The sequence below is a fragment of the Toxotes jaculatrix genome, chromosome 16, assembly GCF_017976425.1.
Source record: "Toxotes jaculatrix isolate fToxJac2 chromosome 16, fToxJac2.pri, whole genome shotgun sequence".
In the NCBI taxonomy this organism is placed as follows: Eukaryota; Metazoa; Chordata; class Actinopteri; family Toxotidae; genus Toxotes; species Toxotes jaculatrix.
The window spans coordinates 1,774,777-1,795,295 of record NC_054409.1 but is presented as its reverse complement, the minus strand read 5'-3'; the positions used below and the strand labels follow the sequence as shown (position 1 = coordinate 1,795,295).

Genomic DNA, 20,519 nt, shown 5'->3' with positions numbered 1-20,519 from the left:
TGAGGCAGGAAGAGGTCCGTGTTCATTATCCGCCATGTTGTGTGGATATTTGCAGTAGAAGCGGTGGAGTCAGAGTAGAAGCAGAGTGAGCTGATGGTCAGTAGCTGAACACGGAGCCTTTGTTAGTCTGTGGCTCCACTTACTGCTGACTGAAGGCAGCTTTTCCTGCCTGAATCAGCCTGTGGAGGAGGCGGACCTGAGCCGCTGCTCTCCCGCAGTCTGAGCCGCTAAATGCGGTCTGAGCTCGGCCGGACAGCGGCTGGAGAACAGCTCTGACTTTCTCTGTCATTAGATGAACTCTACGGGACTGAGCTCAGAGGGGCTGACAGGGTTTTTCAGGCTCTATGTGATTTTCAGAGAGACAGTTAACACTCCATCCACAGAGTCAGAGGCCTCCTGGTCCTATCAGGACAAACTCTACCTGATGAATTAGATGATAAAGACCCAAATCCATAAATACTCTCACAATAAAGCATCTCAGTGGCTCTGATAGGTGATTATATCTCTGTGGCTGGTCACAGTACAAACAGAAAAACTGTCTGTCAGGACATATTTACTGTTTTTATTGATGTCTATCTGTGTCTCTGCTGTTTGGTTTGGTTTGGATTTGTTGTTGCTGCTTCATATAGTTCAGACTTTACTATTAGAAAAGGCAGGAAAGTGTCAGGGGCCCCAACTAAAAGGGCCCCTGGAATAATATTGAGGAGAAATGAACTGAGTCTCAGTTGTTTTGTGTGGAATAATCACCTGCAGCTTGTTTCATCAAGTCATTTTCTACAGAAACACTGCAGACAAACAGATTGTCAGATAAAATCAGTGTATCTCAGTCCATGTGTGTGTCAGTGAATGGAAATGGTCGTCTCTGAATCGTGTGAGAAAGATATGAAAGACTGAAGAAGAGCCAATCAGTGGAGGAGCAGCTGATATTTCTACAGGACAAATGATGGAGAGGATGATTTCAGTTGATATGTAGATGAATGATTTGTGTTTCTCTCCAGATGAAGGTAGAAAGTGTGTGTGAGCTGATGTGGATGTGAATTCAGCATCATGAATCAGTGTGAGGACAGAGAGGAGGGAGCCCCTCCCCCTAAAAGCAGTCTGTGTGGGGACCATGAGATCCAGACCAAAGCTCAGAGGTGAGATGAGGATCTCTAACTGTCCATGACTCTTCTCCATGTCAGAGCTCAGCACTCACATCACTGCACCATCATTATTCACACTCAAAGCTCTGTGTGTGTTGTGTTGAAGGCCAGAGCAGCAGCACACACCAAACTCTGCTGGACCTGGACCTGAACATGGACCTGAGCCCAGCTGTGTGTCCATGAAGAGTGACAGGTCAAAGGGTCGCCTCATTGATTTCAAAGGACAGCCTCCCTCTGCTGCAAAGAAGTGAGCTGCAGCTGAGTTTAAAATGTATCAGACAGCTGTCCTGTATAACTGATCTTCTATGAAAGATGAAATGATTGTGTTTTGTCTCCAGGCTTCATGAATGACACAGTATATGAACATGATCAGGCTGAAACACAGGCTTTAGTGGCAAAGTTGATGTTTCTCTTTTCAAGAAAAGCACTTCTTATGTTCTTATATGTGTCATTCAGATCAGAACTAAAACTCCCTGTAACTCAGCACCTATCCAGTTCCAGTGTTTGTGTTAGTGTCCTGTAGCAGAGGTGAGACTTCTGTCAAACCCAGTGTGAGTCCTTAAAACTCGTCATTTAAAAGGTGGACTTGTTGTGATGACTCTAGGTCATGAGGTACAGAACTGATTGCTTGTTTCCTCTCATTGAAAATGTCACAGCACAGTAGTGTTTGCTTTAATCAGGACAGTCACCACAGAACATAAAAGCAGCTGTTGTTTGTGTACAAAGCATAAAACGCTCACAGATGCTGCAAAAATAATGTGAGCTAATTCTTCATGATTCCTCCACAGAGTGGACCAGGAGAGCTCAGAGGTTCCCAGTGCTCAGTCTGCCCAGCAGCATCAAACACACCTGGACTCCATATTTATGGTCTGTACATGGACAACAACTACTTTGACATCTGCTGTGTTGACAATAATCTCCATGCTGCACTTTTTAGAGCAGTGGATTGTCAGTGTGTCCAACATGGATCTGATGTTTGGCTCCATGGTTTTACTTTGATTGTGTCATTCATATAGTTTTCTGTTCCAGCTGCTGGAGGAGAACATTGTCACTTTTGTGAAGAAGGAGTTGAAGAAGATCCAGAAGGTTGTGAGTCCGGATTACCCAGAATGCTCAGAGAGTCAGAGGGAGGATGAGGAGGTGTTGGATGGTGAGGACGAAGAGCAGAGGAGGAGCAGCAGAGAGGCTTTTGTGAAGATCACAGTGAACTTCCTGAGGAGAATGAAGCAGGAGGAGCTGGCTGACTGTCTGCACAGCAGTAAGAGGATTTCTCTAAAGATTCAACATGATGGACAAATGGGACATTTACTAACGTCTCAAGACATGGAGAGACATATGTTCATGTGTGTTCTTTAGGGGGATGAACATGTCATGCTTTCTTCATAAATCTGTCATTGATGTTGTTTCTTGTTTGTTCATTCAGGACATGTTGCTCCAGTTTGTAAACGTAAACTTAAATCTGCTCTGAAGAAGAAGTTCCAGTGTGTGTTTGAGGGGATCTCTAAAGCAGGAAACCCAACCCTTCTGAATCAGATCTACACAGAGCTCTACATCACAGAGGGAGGGACTGGAGAGGTCAATGATGAACATGAGGTCAGACAGATTGAAACAGCATCCAGGAAACCAGCCAGACCAGAAACAAGCATCAGACAAGAAGACATCTTTAAAGCCTCACCTGGAAGAGATGGACCAATCAGAACAGTCATGACAAAGGGAGTGACTGGCATTGGGAAAACAGTCTTAACACAGAAGTTGACTCTGGACTGGGCTGAAGACAAAGCCAACCAGGACATACACTTCACATTTCCATTCACGTTCAGAGAGCTGAATGTGCTGAAAGAGAAAAAGTTCAGCTTGGTGGAACTTGTTCATCACTTCTTTACTGAAACCAAAGAAGCAGGACTCTGCAGGTTTGAAGAGCTCCAGGTTCTGTTCATCTTTGATGGTCTGGATGAGTGTCGACTTCCTCTGGACTTCCACAACACTGAGATCCTGACTGATGTTACAGAGTCCACCTCAGTGGATGTGCTGCTGACAAACCTCATCAGGGGGAAACTGCTTCCCTCTGCTCGACTCTGGATAACCACACGACCTGCAGCAGCCAATCAGATCCCTCCTCAGTGTGTTGACATGGTGACAGAGGTCAGAGGGTTCACTGACCCACAGAAGGAAGAGTACTTCAGGAAGAGGTTCAGAGAGGAGGAACAGGCCAGAAGGATCATTTCCCACATCAAGACTTCACGAAGCCTCCACATCATGTGCCACATCCCGGTCTTCTGCTGGATCACTGCTACAGTTCTGGAGGATGTGTTGAAAACCAGAGAGGGAGGAGGGCTGCCCAAGACCCTGACTGAGATGTACATCCACTTCCTGGTGGTTCAGTCCAAACTGAAGAACGTTAAGTATGACGGAGGAGCTGAGACAGATCCACACTGGAGTCCAGAGACCAGGAAGATGATTGAGTCTCTGGGAAAACTGGCTTTTGAGCAGCTGCAGAAAGGAAACCTGATCTTCTATGAATCAGACCTGACAGAGTGTGGCATCGATATCAGAGCAGCCTCAGTGTACTCAGGAGTGTTCACACAGGTCTTTAAAGAGGAGAGAGGACTGTACCAGGACAAGGTGTTCTGCTTCGTCCATCTGAGTCTTCAAGAGTTTCTGGCTGCTCTTCATGTCCATCAGACCTTCATAAAGTCTGGAGTCAATCTGCTGTCAGAAGAACAATCAGCCTCCAAAAAGTCCGAACTGTTGTGGACGGCTGTGGACAAGGCCTTACAGAGTCCAAATGGACACCTGGACTTGTTCCTCCGCTTCCTCCTGGGTCTTTCACTGCACACCAATCAGACTCTCCTACAAGGTCTGCTGACACAGACAGGAAGTGGCTCACAGACCAATCAGCAAACAGTCCAGTACATCAAGAAGAAGATTGAAGAGACTCCCTCTGCAGAGCAAAGCATCAACCTGTTCCACTGTCTGAATGAACTGAATGATCGTTCTCTAGTGGAGCAGATCCAACAGTCCCTGAGTTCAGGACGTCTCTCCACAGAAAAACTGTCTCCTGCTCAATGGTCAGCTCTGGTCTTCATCTTACTGTCATCAGAAAAAGATCTGGACGTGTTTGACCTGAAGAAATACTCTGCTTCAGAGGAGGCTCTTCTGAAGCTGCTGCCAGTTGTCAAAGCCTCTAACAAAGCTCTGTAAGTGTATAGATAGTTGGATTTATTCATCATTATATAAAGACTCTGCTATTTTATTCAGCAGGACGGAAAATAAATTCCTCTCTTCTTTAATTCCTTATCATCATCTCTGAGCTCTGAGCTTCATCACACTGAATCTGAATTAAAATAATGGATCCTACATTAAAGAGCCAAGTCTCAGCTTTAATTTGAGCAGGTTGACATCAGTATAGAAAGCTGTGAAGCTCTGTCCTCAGTTCTCAGCTCCCAGTCCTCTAGTCTGAGACACCTGGACCTTAGTAACAATGACCTGCAAGGTTCAGGGGTGAAGCTTCTGTCTGCTGGACTGAAGAGTCCACACTGTACCCTGGAGACTCTCAGGTCAGATCAAGTTCCAGTTTGTTTGAAATGACTGCATGTTCCAGTTTGTTTGAAATGATTGCAATGATATTTCTTGAATCCATCAATGCTGACTTTAGAGCGGCCCATATCTCATGATTTTCACAGTTTCTACATTCTTTGAGTTTTTCTGTCTATTTTGTTTTTATCCAGATTCACATATATGAACTCTGACTGAGATACACAAGCTCATCTATGCTTTGTTATAAAGTGGTTTAAACGAGACCCACAGCTCTTTACATTCACACACACTGATGGCAGCCAGCTACCATACAAGGTGATGGTCTGGCCACCAGGGCTGGTTTGAGGTTGAGGTTTTTAGCCTAAGGACACTTGATGTTGACGGGAGGGAGAGCAGTGATTAATGGACAGACCTCTCTACCTGCTGAGACACAGCTGCCCTGTACTTACAACTAATAAACTATTTTATCAGAGGATTCAAACTAAGTAAAATCAGGTACCAACATTAACACAGCTACAGTCAAGACCTGAAGTATTTGGACAGTTATTGTTCTTCAGACTCTGAGCTTCAGCACATTGAATCTGAATTAAAATAATGGATCCTACATTAAAGAGCCAGGTCTCAGCTTTAATTTGAGCAGGTTGACATCAGTATAGAAAGAACTGTGTGGGAGATTCAGCCCTTTTAGTGGTTCAAAAGTAACTGGACAGATACACATGAAGTGAAACAAACTCATCAGATTTAATATTTAGTGTAAGATCTACTTGATCTCAGTGCTACATTTGACACTATTGATCACAATATTCTATTACAAAGATTGGAACATGTCATTGGGATTAAAGGAACAGGTTGGGTCGAGAGAGAGAGAGAGAGAAAGAAGGATGGGAGGGGAGGAAAGAGAACATAGGACAATGCAGGTTTCATGAAGACAGCAATATTAAAAGTAATAAGAGAACAATAGCATGATTAGTAATAGAACCAATAGCAATAGATAGAGATAGAGATACTTTATTAATCCCCATGGGGAAATTCGTTTGTAGCAGCAGTCAGAAGGAGACAATAAATACACTCTATAAAGGAAAAATAAATTTGGAAAAGAAATACAATATATACAGGAAGGGGTCAATACAAGCAACAACAACAGAAGAACTACACTGTGTGCACAATTATTAGGGAAGTAAGTTTTTTGACCAAATCATCATTTTTATACTTATGTTCCAACTCCAAGCTATATAAACTTGAATTATTACTGGATTCAAGCATATCAGCTGATGTGTATTTGTGTAATGAGGGAGGGTGTGGCCTAAGCAGATCAACACCTTATATCAAGGTGTGCATACTTATTAGGCTGCTTCTTTTCCTCGGGCAAAATGGACTACAAAAGAGCTTTAACTGACTCTGAAAAGTCAAAAGTTGTAAAAAGTCTTTCAGAGGGATGCAACACTCTTGAAATTGCTAAGACAGCTGCAGATCCAGACTCTACAACTCCGAGAGCAGATGAACCTGCAGAGAGCAACAGCAGAAGAGAGGAGAGAAAGAACAAAACTACAGGAACGGGAAGAAGTTTAATTAGTAATTATGAATGAGTACAGATAGAGAGAGAGCTCTGTGCATGATGGGAAGTCCCCTGGCAGTCTAAGCCTATAGCACAGGGGTGGGCAAACTGCTCCACAAAGGGCCGGTGTGGCTGCAGGTTTTTGTTCCAACCAATGAAGAGCACACAGTGTGACCAATCAACTGTCTGAAGACTGAGATCAGTTGATTAAATGAGTCAAGTCTGGTGTGCTGCTGCTTGGTTGGAACAAAAACCTGCAGCCACACCGGCCCTTTGTGGAACAGTTTGCCCACCCCTGCTATAGCAGCTTAACTAGTAGATGGTGTGAGCTGCAGAGCAAACTGAGAGTTTTGTTCCTTTGCTTGTCCTTTCAACGCAAATGTTATTTGACTTTTTCTTCATTGTTTCCTCTTCAGACTGAGCAGCTGTAACCTCTCAGAGAGAAGCTGTGAAGCTCTGTCCTCAGTTCTCAGCTCCCAGTCCTCTAGTCTGAGACACCTGGACCTGAGTAACAATGACCTGCAAGGTTCAGGGGTGAAGCTTCTGTCTGCTGGACTGAAGAGTCCACACTGTACCCTGGAGACTCTCAGGTCAGATCAAGTTCCAGTTTGTTTGAAATGACTGCATGTTCCAGTTTGTTTGAAATGATTGCAATGATATTTCTTGAATCCATCAATGCTGACTTTAGAGCGGCCCATATCTCATGATTTTCACAGTTTCTACATTCTTTGAGTTTTTCTGTCTATTTTGTTTTTATCCAGATTCACATATATAAACTCTGACTGAGATACACAAGCTCATCTATGCTTTGTTATAAAGTGGTTTAAACGAGACCCACAGCTCTTTACATTCACACACACTGATGGCAGCCAGCTACCATACAAGGTACTGGTCTGGCCACCAGGGCTGGTTTGAGGTTGAGGTTTTTAGCCTAAGGACACTTGATGTTGACAGGAGGGAGAGCTGTGATTAATGGACAGACCTCTCTACCTGCTGAGACACAGCTGCCCTGTACTTACAACTAATAAACTATTTTATCAGAGGATTCAAACTAAGTAAAATCAGGTACCAACATTAACACAGCTACAGTCAAGAGCTGAACTATTTGGACAGTTATTGTTCTTCAGACTCTGAGCTTCATCACATTGAATCTGAATTAAAATAATGGATCCTACATTAAAGAGCCAGGTCTCAGCTTTAATTTGAGCAGGTTGACATCAGTATAGAAAGAACTGTGTGGGAGATTCAGCCCTTTTAGTGGTTCAAAAGTAACTGGACAAATACACATGAAGTGAAACGAACTCATCAGATTTAATATTTAGTGTAAAATCCTTTGCAGTCATTGACTGTAGTATCCATTATTATATTTTAAAGTGAATGTACTGAGAGCCTGAAGAACAAAACATGTCCATGTTTGGCCCAGTTTTCAAATGCAGGTCTGTTAGTTTGCTGTGAGCTGCAGAGCAAACTGAGAGTTTTGTTCCTTTGATTGTCCTTTCAACACAGATGTTATTTGACTTTTTCTTCATTGTTTCCTCTTCAGACTGAGCAGCTGTAACCTCTCAGAGAGAAGCTGTGAAGCTCTGTCCTCAGCTCTCAGCTCCCAGTCCTCTAGTCTGAGACACCTGGACCTGAGTAACAATGACCTGCAAGGTTCAGGGGTGAAGCTTCTGTCTGCTGGACTGAAGAGTCCACACTGTACCCTGGAGACTCTCAGGTCAGGATCCATCAACCTGTTTACCTGATGATTTGCTCATATCTGATTTACATCAGTGGATAAACAGCCAACTTGTGTAGGATTGTTCAAAGTAAATTTTATTAAAGTTCAGCAGAACTTTCTAGACTCAATTATTCATAATTTCTCTTGTTTTTGTTTCAGTTGTTGATTTTTTTAATCCTACAGATGATGTTTAAGGAATTTGCCTTAAAATTATTGAACCTGGACCAAAATGGATCAGAACCAAAAACAAAAATATGAACAAAAAAGAACAACAGAACAGACCAGCAGGTGTTGACAGAGGGTTCCTGTGTGATGTTGTGTGTGTCTGCAGGCTGTCAGGATGTCTGATCACAGAGGAAGGCTGTGCTTCTCTGGCCTCAGCTCTGAGCTCCAACCCCTCCCATCTGAGAGAGCTGGACCTGAGCTACAATCATCCAGGAGATTCAGGAGTGAAGCTGCTGTCTGCTGGACTGGAGGATCCACACTGGAGACTGGACACCCTCAGGTATGGAGAGGCCTGCTGCAGCCACAGACAGTGTGTGATAGAGGAGGAAGAGCTGGAAACATTTAGTGTGTCACAGCTGATGACAGATCTCTACAGAAGTGCTTTGAATTCAACAACAACACAAAGAGGGGTTTTCTTTAATTCTGACTTCAGTATCTCATCATGACTCACTGTGTCATATTTAAGAGAAAATATGTGACAATCATTAAATCAGGTGTGGTCAGCTGTTTTCTGTGACCTGAGCAGGACTTTCTCAGACTGGATTTCATGCTGCATCAGCACAAAGCCAGCGTGGAAACATTTGATCTGGAGCTGGTTGAACTGCACCTGAACCAACAGAGCCACTTTGAGCACTCAGAGTGCTTTCACCACAACAACCCCAAAGACTTTAGATACCTGTTCAGTGCTGACACACTAATAATAACATCCCAACAATAATAAGACCATCTCAGAGACATTCGTCTGCCAGTGTCTCAAACCAAAGAGGAAATGAAATCAGGTCTCTGATCATGTCTCTGTCTTCTAAAATATCCATGATCAATAATCATCTGAACCTCTCTGAGATCCTGATCATGTCATTCTGAGATCTTTTGTTGTGTCTGACACCAAAAGTGATATCAAATGGAGAAGACAAATGATGAAATCTTTCCTCCATGTCACCTCCCTGCTCTGTATAATTCCAAGATAAGGACTCCAGGTCCTTTGTCTCTTTGCTGAATGAACAGAATAATCAAACCATGTGTGTATGAGAGCCATGTAATGTCCATGTTTGCATGCTGAAAGAGAATGTGCTGGTCTGACCCCACTCCTCCTTTCAGGGTGGAGCCTGGTGGAGTCCAATGGTTGAGACCAGGTCTGAGGAAGTGTAAGTGTGGTTTTCATTTGATTCCTGAAAACAAAGCAGCTCACATTCAACCATCTTCAAAGTGTCAATCAATGATCAGGTGATAGATCAATAACTGCAGCTGTGTTGTGTCTTCTTCTCTCCATCAGATTTCTGTGAACTCACCATCGACACAAACACAGTAAACAGAAAGATCAAACTGTCTGACAACAACAGGAAGGTGACACATGTGGAGGAGGATCAGTCATATCCTGATCATCCAGACAGATTTGACCAGTGGCCTCAGCTGCTGTGTAGTAATGGTCTGACTGGTCGCTGTTACTGGGAGGTCGAGTGGAGAGGAGGAGTTTATATATCAGTGAGTTACAGGGGAATCAGTAGGAAAGGAGGCAGAGAAAACTGTTTGTTTGGATGGAACGATAAGTCCTGGTGCCTTTACTGCTCTAATGGTGGTTACTCTGTTTGGCACAATAACAGAGCAACACCTGTCTCCTCCTCTTCCTCCTCTTCATCATCTTCCTCTGTCTCTCACAGAGTAGCAGTGTATGTGGACTGTCCTGCTGGCTCTCTGTCCTTCTACAGAGTCTCCTCTGACTCACTGATCCACCTCTACACCTTCAACACCACATTCACTGAACCTCTGTATCCTGGGTTTGGGTTTGACCTCTGGTGGTCTGATTCCTCAGTGTCTCTGTGTAGAGTGTAGCAGAGAGAGTCTCCTCCTGTTAGAGAAACTCTCTCACTGTTGAACAGATAGTTCAGTCTGTACATCTGTACAACCAAAGTTGTGCAACATTTATATATGATTTAGATATTATTAAAAATGTGGTGTCAACATTGTTTGAACATGATTTATTCATCAACTAATTTTCAATATGATCAACCTTATTAGTAAATTATTGGTGAAATAGTGTAGATGTATTAAAAAACCCACTGTACCACCATTTGTTAATTCATGTTTAACAGATGATTTGTTAGGCATTCATAAAAAAAATCTATAAATCATTTGCAGATGTTATTATGTCCCCTAATCTAAAGTGAAGACTTTTCATTATTTACAAATGTCTGTTAATGTTTATTAATCATTTGTGGACCTTTTACTCACCTCTTGTGAATGATCTGGCTTTAATAAATACAGATACGAAGCAGTTACTAACTTGTCCTTTCATGTTGAAACAAATGATTTGTTAGACATTCATAAAACATCTATAAATCATTTGCAGATGTTCTTATGTCCCTTAATCTAAAGTGAACCATATTCATCATTAACAAATATCTAATAATGTTTGCTAAAGATTTGTAGAGGTTCTCATCACATGTAATAAATGTTGTAGACAACTTTGGGATCCATCCTTCTTTGTGACATCAAACAGTGACTTAGAATTAGGAGTACAGAGTATAAGAGTATAAAACATTTTATTAAAATAAGCACAGCAACCAATGTGCTATGAAACAACATATAGCAATAACAATGAAGTGCTTTTCAACAGCCCTCACATTCAAAACTGTTAATACAGATTAAAAATAGTTTGCTCTGCCAACAGGGCCTCCTTCACTTTGGTCAACTCCTCTATTTTTTGGGGGGGATTGTGCATCATCTTTTTCCTTGGCCTGTGTGCACAGCTGTGGGAGACGGTGGCGTTAGGTTACCTGAAACCACACAGAAAGGACCAGTGGCAGCTAGTTAACCAAAAGTGATTGTTACTATAACATTGTGTTATAACTTGGGATGGGAATTGGTAAAATGTTATGGATATCAAAGCTATTATCAGTTCTGCTTATTGATCTGATTCTTTAATGACTCCCTTATTGATTCCTGATTTATGTGAGAAAAACCTCCATAAATCAGCCAGTTAGAATCAGACAGGAGGATGCTTGCTGACCTTATAGGTCAACAGGTTGCAGTTTCTCAATTCATATAACTGCGTTTACATGGACATCTTTTTTCAAAACAATTTTAATCGTTCTAATTTTAAAAAAAGTTGTCCATGAAAACGGGGTTATTGATAGAAAATGTAGTAGCTAGCTCGCCAGAGCGGTTTACTACCGATTCTCAACCTGAACTGATTCCCGTCTCTAGTTATCACACCAGCTAAAACAATTACTACTATGCTTAATAACAAGCACAAGTTCTTCAGTGTTTCATGTTACGATAGCTTATCCCCTTGCATCTGCATTCACCATGTGGGATTAGCAAAACTATCCAAACCACACTGACCTGTTGATAAAGTTAGCTAGACTAGCCGATATAGCTAAGAGAGCTAACTAGCTAAAAACCGATTAGTGTTAGTGCTTGCTTGATTTAGCAGATTAGACAGTTTAGCAGATTGGTAAAATAAGTAAACAAATAAGTTAACCAGCAAACATGAATGTAGAACTGTGGACTTGTAACGTTACTGTAACAGCTTAACGTTACCTGCCCTGCTGCTGCCAGCTCCTTCCCCGTCTTCAATAGTCGAAGGTCGCTTGGAACGCTTAGCTCTTGTTCCAGCCTCAGAATGTCTAACGGACCGCGTTGCCAGATGGGAAATGTTAAAATATTGAGGGAAAGTGTATATGAGTCATAAACAACAGCAGAAATGAGTAATCTCTGCTGTCGCTGCCTGTGCTGCCTAAAAGCGGTGTTGCGTTCAGGGACACAATGAACATTTCTAAAGCACTAATGTAAAATATACTATCAAAGAAAGAAAATATGCATGTTAGAAACTATTTAGACAGTGTGATGTTTAGGTGTTGTAAATTTGTTGCATCGTTCCTCTGAGCTGTAGATGTGACTTTTTCTGCCATCAGAGTGAACCACGATATTGTAAGATGGTATGACAACAAAGCAGTGTGAAAAATGTTCTATATTGTCTAAATGTTATGGGCAAAATTTGGTTTAATATCTAAAGTTAACATTGTCATGAGCAAAAAGTTGCCATAATCGCCCAATCTCAGAAACAAAATGAAAGGGCAATTTTTTTTATTTTATTTTATTAAAAGGTTTAATAAACATCTCAGTTCCAAAAATTTGAAATTTCTGGTAATTTTTTGATGTGTCAGGTTTTACAGGGTTAAAGTGCATTATGGGACTTTTGACATCACCGATCGTATATAGTACAAAGGGCACAATTATTCCACAAAATATGGTAATTGTCATACACCTGGCAACGTTGCTAACAGCTCTCTAAACACACAGACATATAAACATGTCGAACTGCCTTGTGGGACATTGAAGTTTTCTGGCGGGCCCATCCATTCATTCATAAATACAGGATATGCATTCAAATGTAGGCAGTGAACTTGGAGGTTTAATTTTTGTGAAATGTTAAAATGCCTGGTTTGGCCAGTAAATTGAGAGAGCTGACAGAAGGGAAAAAACTACCAAGAAACACCACAAACCGATTAAATGGCTGCAAAAGAAAAATATACTACAAAGGAAGGTTAAATGCAATTCATGTCAGCATAAAATGAAGCTGAAGCTGTGGAGAGACTGTGTGGATTGATTTGATTAAGATTTTTTATTGAATACCTAACAAATCATCTGTTAAACATGAATAAACAAATAATGGTACAGTAGGTTTTTTAACACATCTACACTATTTCACCAATAATTTACTAATAAGATTGATCATATTAAAAATTAGTTGATGATAAATAAAACATGTACAAACAATGTTGGCACAGCATTATTAATAATGTCTAAATCATATATAAATGTTGCACAGCTTTAGTTATAAATGTTTTTAAAATCATTTACAAATGTATATAAGTGTATTGTTCATGATTAGTTAACTAGCTACTAATATCTAGTAATAGCTTATGCATGTCATATGAATGATCATTATTCTAAAATGTTACCATAGTTTTTTATTGTGTGTAATATAGAGAGCTTAGATGAAGCTCCATAATTTTAATACTTTTAACATCAAAGGCAGGTCAACTGATGACATCATGGTGACATGACAGAGACGCCAAGCTGTTTATAAATAAGACCTGTGGTCTTTGAGGATCAGATCTCACCCACAGCTGCAGTAAACTTTACAAAGTATAGAAAAGACTTTGCAGCTCCCCTGTGCTCCACTACTGCAGACCGGCCACTACTACTGCAGGGGAGCCCATTACGCTGCACCGCTGACTGCAGCAGACTTTACAAAGTATAGAAAAGACTTTGAAGTCTACCACTGACTACCGCTGAACACCCACTACTACTGCTCCCCTGCAAAGTCTACATTCACTGCCACAGTCTGCAGTAAGTGAAGCTTCGATTGTGTCTGTGGTCCCCTTTTAAACCATATTTTTTAGGAAAAAAATATATTTAAATTTGTATCTGTAACAACTTTTATTTTTAAAGGGTGATTTTAATCTTTCTATAGGATTATAAACAAGAACATTTTAAAAGATTTTAAATACATAATGCCCGTGCCCCATGTGTTATCTTTATATTTTTAGGTTTCTTCAAAGTCTAGAAACAGACTTTAACCTGAGAAACCTCCTCTGTCAGAACATGTCCTCCACATTGCATTTTCTCATTAGAGAGAAAAATTCAGATTCATTTTACAGAGTTCAGTCCACTCATGTCCACTGCTGAGTTCAAAGCTCCTGACCTCTAAGAGCCTTGTTTCATAATTCATTTCCAGCCCACAGTGTTTCTGTCCTCCAGCAAACCTTTGGATGTCAGTGTGTCAAGCTGATGTTGATGAATCTGAGGCTGTGTTGACTGAGAGAAGAAGCTGTGAGATCTTTTAGACCCTGAGGACTCACTCTGGACTGATTTGATAGATGCTCCACAAATAAAAGTGCTTCTCCACTCAACTAACTACTACTCCTCATAGGGACTGTCTGCAGGAACTGAAGCTGCTTTTGGTCAAAGAGATATTCATGTGTTCACTGTTCACTCAGGACCATTCAGCTGGGTTGGTGAATTCAGCACCAAGGACAGCAGCAGCTGAACTGTACACAGTGTGTACAACATTCATGTTAATGTATCTGCTGAAATCCTGTTGGAAGTAGCATAAAGTGGCCTCCAGGCTGATGGCAGTAACCTGCTGCAATTAGCCAATAATGAGCCCATTAGCCTCTATAATGAAGTTCACACATATTATTATTTGCAACACAGGATGAAGACAATTAGTTTAAAAAATAATCATTTGAATGTTTATGAGAGTTGCTACTTTATTTTTAATCCTGTTGCTGTAGATTTTCCTCAACTCCAAACAATGTGGACTGTGAAGTGAAGCATTAACAAGCTCTCAGTCAGCACCATGGAAAGAGGCAGAGACGACTGCTGTTCTCTCTACAGTACAAAACAATTATCACTGTTTACACTCTTTATTTTTCTCATATGGTCCCATTTTTTCAGTGTTACCTCAAATTGATGAAATCACAGTTGTACAGTCATCTCTTTATCATCTCTTATTTCCATCCTATCCTTTTTTCCCAGATCCCAAGTCCAGTTCTCCACTGACTCTACTGTTGCAGGGTGTAGACAGATATATTCCTCCTTCTGTCCACATGCTGCAGGTCAGCTGCTACTTTTCACCTGCCAGAGTGGAGCTTCAGTGTGATGGTGTAATGCATTCACACATGGTTCACACTGTAAATGTGTGAACCCTGGTCCATTAGTGAATTTGCTGTTGGGATGATCAGAGGGTTTGTAGAGTTATTATGGTTCTTCCTCTTTGCATCATGATTTTCCACAGACTCTTGTCAGTTACAAAACAAGTAGAAAGTCTGAAAGTGCCAACGTGACTTTCCATCCATCCAGTATCAGGATACAGTTGAGAAAAGATGTGTATTGATTTAAGCTCTGAATCTGACAGCACATTACACAGCTCTCTCTCCACTCTGAGCTGTGACCTCCAGCAGTGGATGATTCACAGTAAAGTTGCAGACACTCTGTGATACTTGTTCTCTGATGCTAATGACTCTTGGAGCTCTACTTTCCTCTGCTGTTGGTCTCTGTCCTGAATAAAGAGCTCCTCCGCCTATTTCTGCTGACTCCATCCCAGTGGTTTTCATTGTTTCATCATGTAAAACCTGTGAAAGTTTCCCTCATTTACCTGGTTTTAATAACACGTTGCCTCTGACTGAGAGCCAAGCGACTGTAGAGCAGAGCATCACTTTCTGGTTCAGATCCAGTTTAAAGTGTGTTGGTCTCTGTCACTGGGCCTTTACTCCACAGAGAGAACTGGATCTCATCATTAATGGAAACAATCCTAAATATCCTGGCAGAGAGAGAAGTGACTCTCCATCTTCTCTTTCCACTTCACTTATTCTCCTTTACAGGAGTTCACTCTGCTGTGAACAGAGACACCAGCTGCAGTGTCTGTTCATAGAAGAGTTAAAGGAGGAAGAAAGATGATCCACAGCCAGTCAACACAGAATAATGGGATCTTTGTAGGGACTGTTGGTGTCAGTGTTCAACCATCTGGAACAACAACAACAAATCAGAAAAAAAGCATCCTCTGAGGTGATGGATCATCAGTTCAAAGCTGCAATTAGGAATAAATGTCACAATAAAAACAAATGTGTTCAGTGATTGGTGAGATCTGAAAAGACAATCAATAAATCAATAAATAATTATTTATCAGTACAAAACAAGATCTGAACACAGAGCCAGTTTCACTTGATAGCCAACATGCTGAAGCTGAGGAAAACTTCAGATGCCTTGGTACAGTTCTGGACTCCCTGGTGAGCTTCTCTGAAAATACAAAAGATGCTCACAGCAACTTTATTTTCGGAGAAAACTCTGTGGCCTCTGTGTTAGTCTGCAGATTTTAGAACTGATGTTGAAAACTACTGTTGAAAGTAGTTGAAAAATATACAGTTGTAAGAAGCAAAGGAAACAAGAGAAGCTTTTACAAAAACAAGGTTCATGCTGCATTTTCACTTTGCACTCATCAAACACACATTCACAGATGACTACATGAATACATGACTTTATATGTGTACAGGTCTTTGACAGAGGCACAGGTACTGACATAGGTCTGAGATGCTAAGAGAGAGAGAGTTAGTGCGAGGGAATGCATGATGCCAGAGAGTGTCCTCACAAAGACATAAGTACCAGTATGTGTGTGTGTGTGTGTGTGAGTGTGTGTTTGTCCTTTGATGCCTTTGATGTATCAACATTCTACAGTCTGATGTCACAGGCTGCAGTAAGTGGACACACAGCCAGAGACAAGTTCAGAAGTCAAACAGGAGCAGAAACAGTTGGACTGGACAGGACTTGCTCATGATTTAGGAAGAAAGAAGCACTCAGATATTTCTGCACAATTATTGACAAGGAAGGGAGGAGCTACTGCTGTTACAAGGACAAGAGGAAACTACAGGAAAGTCCAGATCACCTCCAAGGTTTTCAGTAAGTCAATACATGTTAGTAGTTCATGTCAGTGTTTAGTTCATTTAATGAAATGTTTTGTTCAGATGATTTGTTTGTTAACTTGATGTGATATTTAAGCACACAAGAACATGATGTTCAGCCCAAAAGTGTTTGGGCACACACACAAAAAGTAGCTGTTTGAAATATTTCCATCTTACATCTTACATCTTACTCAATGTTGGACAGGAATGGACCTATAAGTGATCAGACTCAGTAACAGCCTTTATCAGATGATGGATAGTCAGAGAATTCTCGTCAGGTGGATAAGGTGATTTTTGATTGCTTCTTGTGCTTGGATTTGTAGAGAAATCCAGATGATTATTGTCTCTATTAAACATTGGATTTGTTAGTGGCGTTTTAGCATGTATAAAGAGACTTGTTATATGGGTTGGTGTTGCTTAATGCCATACCACCCTGGGCACGCCCGATCTCACCTGATCTCGGAAGATAAGTAGAGTAGGGTCTGGTTAGAACTTGGATGGGACACCACCTGGGAATACAAGGTGCTATAAGCCTTTTATCTCCATTTTTGATTCAGAATAAACAAAAAAACATCGTCCCTAAACTAGTGTGGTTCATCTCCATCTTGTGAGGTGGCTTTGTTGATTTGGAGTTATATGTCAGCTTTTGCAGTCTGTTCACAAAACAGCAGTGTTGCTCTGCAGAAGCTCTCTGGCGTTGGTGGGGATGCTGGCATCTTTGAGACAAGAAAAGTGTCCCACATGGGCCTTTGCTTTCTTTCCCAAGAGACAGCTCAACTAGGCGTTTGCCGCACGCCGCAGCCTATTTGCAGCAGTGTTTGTGTCTTTTCAGCCATAAATGTAACAGACAAAGGGGAGCTGATGCTCAAGGCGCTGAAATGTGGGATTATGCATTGTAGGCACCGTCAGCCAGAGCGCTGTGCCTGGTGACCACCACCCGCTCTCTTCCAGCTGCAGCTCATACTTACCTGGCAGGGGAGATACCATGATCAACAAGGTGGTTCACCCAGGGTGAGGCTCAGCCATTGCACTCCGGCTGTGCTGACCCCTGCGAATTCCCCAAATGTGTGAATCTCGACTGCATAATTTCTGGTAGTGGGGGACTGCGTTCGCGCTCTCCCCTGATATGTGTGTGTAGAAGAAAACACAATGTGTCAGGAATGCCCATGTGCTAACCTGTTGAAGACTCTCCATCTTGTGAGGTGGCTTTGTTGATTTGGAGTTATATGTCAACTTTTGTTGTGACACAGTTATCTGTGTCACAACAAACACACACACATCTGGTATCATGTGGACAGTAATAATGTATGAAAGCTTTCACTGTGATTACAGAAATCATTTACATTTCCTGAGAATCAGCTGTCTCACTTCACTACAGAGCCCCTAAAGTGACATGGGGAAAAAAAAAGAAACGTTTCTAGTGATAGGTGTGACATCAACGTTATAGGTGTTATGACAGATGAGGAGTTAGGACAGTATATCAGCAGCGCCGTCGTATAGGGGGGAAAGGTGATGACAATTATAAGGGCCCACAGCCCGCTAGGGCCCACACACAGCCCCCAGTAGCCTCTATGACAAAATGATTATGCATACACTGAACTAATATATATTCTTACGAATGACTCCGAATTAAAACAAAGCCACAATCATACAATATTGTAATTTTAATAATTTCAATAACCCCCTTGGCCCCTTTTTAAAAAATGTTTGGTCCACAACAGCGCCGTCGTATAGGGGGGAAAGGTGATGACAATTATAAGGGCCCACAGCCCGCTAGGGCCCACACACAGCCCCCAGTAGCCTCTATGACAAAATGATTATGCATACACTGAACTAATATATATTCTTACGAATGACTCCGAATTAAAACAAAGCCACAATCATACAATATTGTAATTTTAATAATTTCAATAACCCCCTTGGCCCCTTTTTAAAAAATGTTTGGTCCACAACGCTGTTCGTTCTTCCTCAAGTGAGCGGAGCGCGAGCGAACTCCAGCAGGGTTAGGAAGGCCCCGAAAAAACCGTCCGGACATCAAAAAAGACTTGAGAAGGAGGCCAGGAGTAGGAGCAGCAGAGCAGGGGCCCAGGACATTAAAAACTTTTTTTCTGTGAAGGGCGGCTGAAACAATTAGGCTACTTGTTCATTCATTTCTGTCTGTAACATTACGTTTGACGGGGCGCAGGATGGAGCCTGCGTTAACTGTCATCTGGCCGCGTTACACTCTGGACAAGTCACCAGTTCATTTAAAACAATTTTAAAAAGTCGCCAGTTCATTGTAGAGTAACGGTTCCTAGAGTAGCTATAACTGAACGTTACTAATTCAGGGGCTACAGTCAGTGACTGTGTGTTTCACACATATCACTGTCGGACAGTGCTCCAGTATGCGCCCACTCAGAGGCTGCATTGAATTGTATTATGACGCATTCACGTTCTACTCAGTAATTATGAGCATCTGACGAAGGTCAGTTACGTTATCATGATGTGTTCAATGTGGTCTTGTAAAATGTGTTATTAGTGGGACATTTGAATTGCCTAAATACCAAGAAGTTAAATATTCAAAGATTTGTTGTTGTTGTTTGTTTTCATAACAATATAAAATAAAAGACACCATAATAGCTGACAACAACAAAGTAAAAAAGACTATAAAGAATTCTGGACAGTTTACACTGACTTTTGAATTGTTTAAAAATATTTTTTGCCTGAGAAAGTGAAGCTGTCCACCTAGAGCTATGGTACTAAGAAGCCCATGTAGATTTTGTCCAAGAATAGGTTAGTTCTGCATTAGTTTTTCCATGAAACATAACATTTAATGTTTACAATATATATAATGGAACAATAAACCTTTATGCTCTGCTGCTCCAGAATCAGCAGTGGCTGCTTCATCTGAGTTTGACCCCACAGCAGATGCTCACTCACAGCAGTCCAATGATGCCTTTGATGGTGAGTGAGTGATGTAGACACTGGTTGGCTGTTTTGGTTTATTAGTGAACAGCTGTACCACTGGCGGTGACTAAGACATTAATCAACACCTTGGCTATTTCAATTATATAATAGCAAAATATAGGCTACATTTTTTAATAACTCAATTTATGTCACTGTTGCTGTTGACAGAGCCAGGCCCAAGTTCCCAAAGCAAGGCTACTTCAGATAGTGAAGGGAATTGTGAAGCAGATCAAAGCTGTTGCTGAAGAAAGTCAGAGCACAGGAAGTGCAGAAAGACAAGAAAGAGAGAACAAGGAGAAAGAATATTTACAATGTGACCCAGGATTATGGCCAGAGAAGCTCACAGACCATGATCGTGAGATAATTGTCATAAAGCTAGCCACAGCCACTCAGAGAGATCTGACCTTGATAATGCCAAAGGATTCAGATGGAAGGAAATTTCCAGAGTATTTAGAGTATACAAAGTCAACAAACGGACGGGAAAAACAGAAGAGAGACTGGTTAATGTACAGTGAAAGTGCAAGGGCAATATACTGTGTGCCATGCATGTTATTTTCCTGTGATGGCTTAAAAAAAACCATCAGCCAGTGCACTTAACACCAAAGAAGGGTACAAAATATCAGATCTCAAATGGCGGAAAATGTACAACAAATTCCCTGACCATGAAGGTTGCAAGGTGCACAAAACCTGCTACCTCAAGTGGAAAAATCTGAGATATTCTTTGATGGAAGCAAAAGGGATAGACAGCCATCTGCAACAAGAAATCCAACTTGAAGTTGACAGAAACAAAGCTATTCTTGAGAGAATATTAGATGTTACTCTTTTTCTGGCCTCAAGAACTTTGCCATTCAGAGGGAGCACAGAAACGCTTGGTGATGTACGGAATGGTAACTTCCTTGGCACTGTAGAGCTTGTAGCTCTACGTGGCA

At 41.4% G+C, this 20,519-nt stretch overlaps 1 protein-coding gene, 1 non-coding gene and 1 pseudogene across 2 annotated transcripts; all 3 read left to right on the top strand.

Annotated features, from left to right (window-relative positions):
- Nucleotides 1–1,934: 1,934 nt before the first annotated feature.
- LOC121195760 (NLR family CARD domain-containing protein 3-like) lies at nt 1,935–19,798 on the top strand (the record flags this gene model as incomplete). The annotated part of the gene is made up of 8 exons (XM_041059418.1): nt 1,935–2,009; nt 2,172–2,400; nt 2,566–4,339; nt 6,651–6,824; nt 7,778–7,951; nt 9,278–9,324; nt 9,453–9,960; nt 19,759–19,798. Coding segments are annotated over 8 exons (3,021 nt in total), but the record flags the coding sequence as incomplete, so codon positions are not given.
- On the top strand, nt 17,060–17,178 carry LOC121196356 (annotated as a pseudogene).
- LOC121196425 lies at nt 17,605–17,768 on the top strand. The gene has a single exon (XR_005895887.1). It is a non-coding gene; the product is annotated as a U1 spliceosomal RNA (small nuclear RNA).
- Nucleotides 19,799–20,519: the final 721 nt, after the last annotated feature.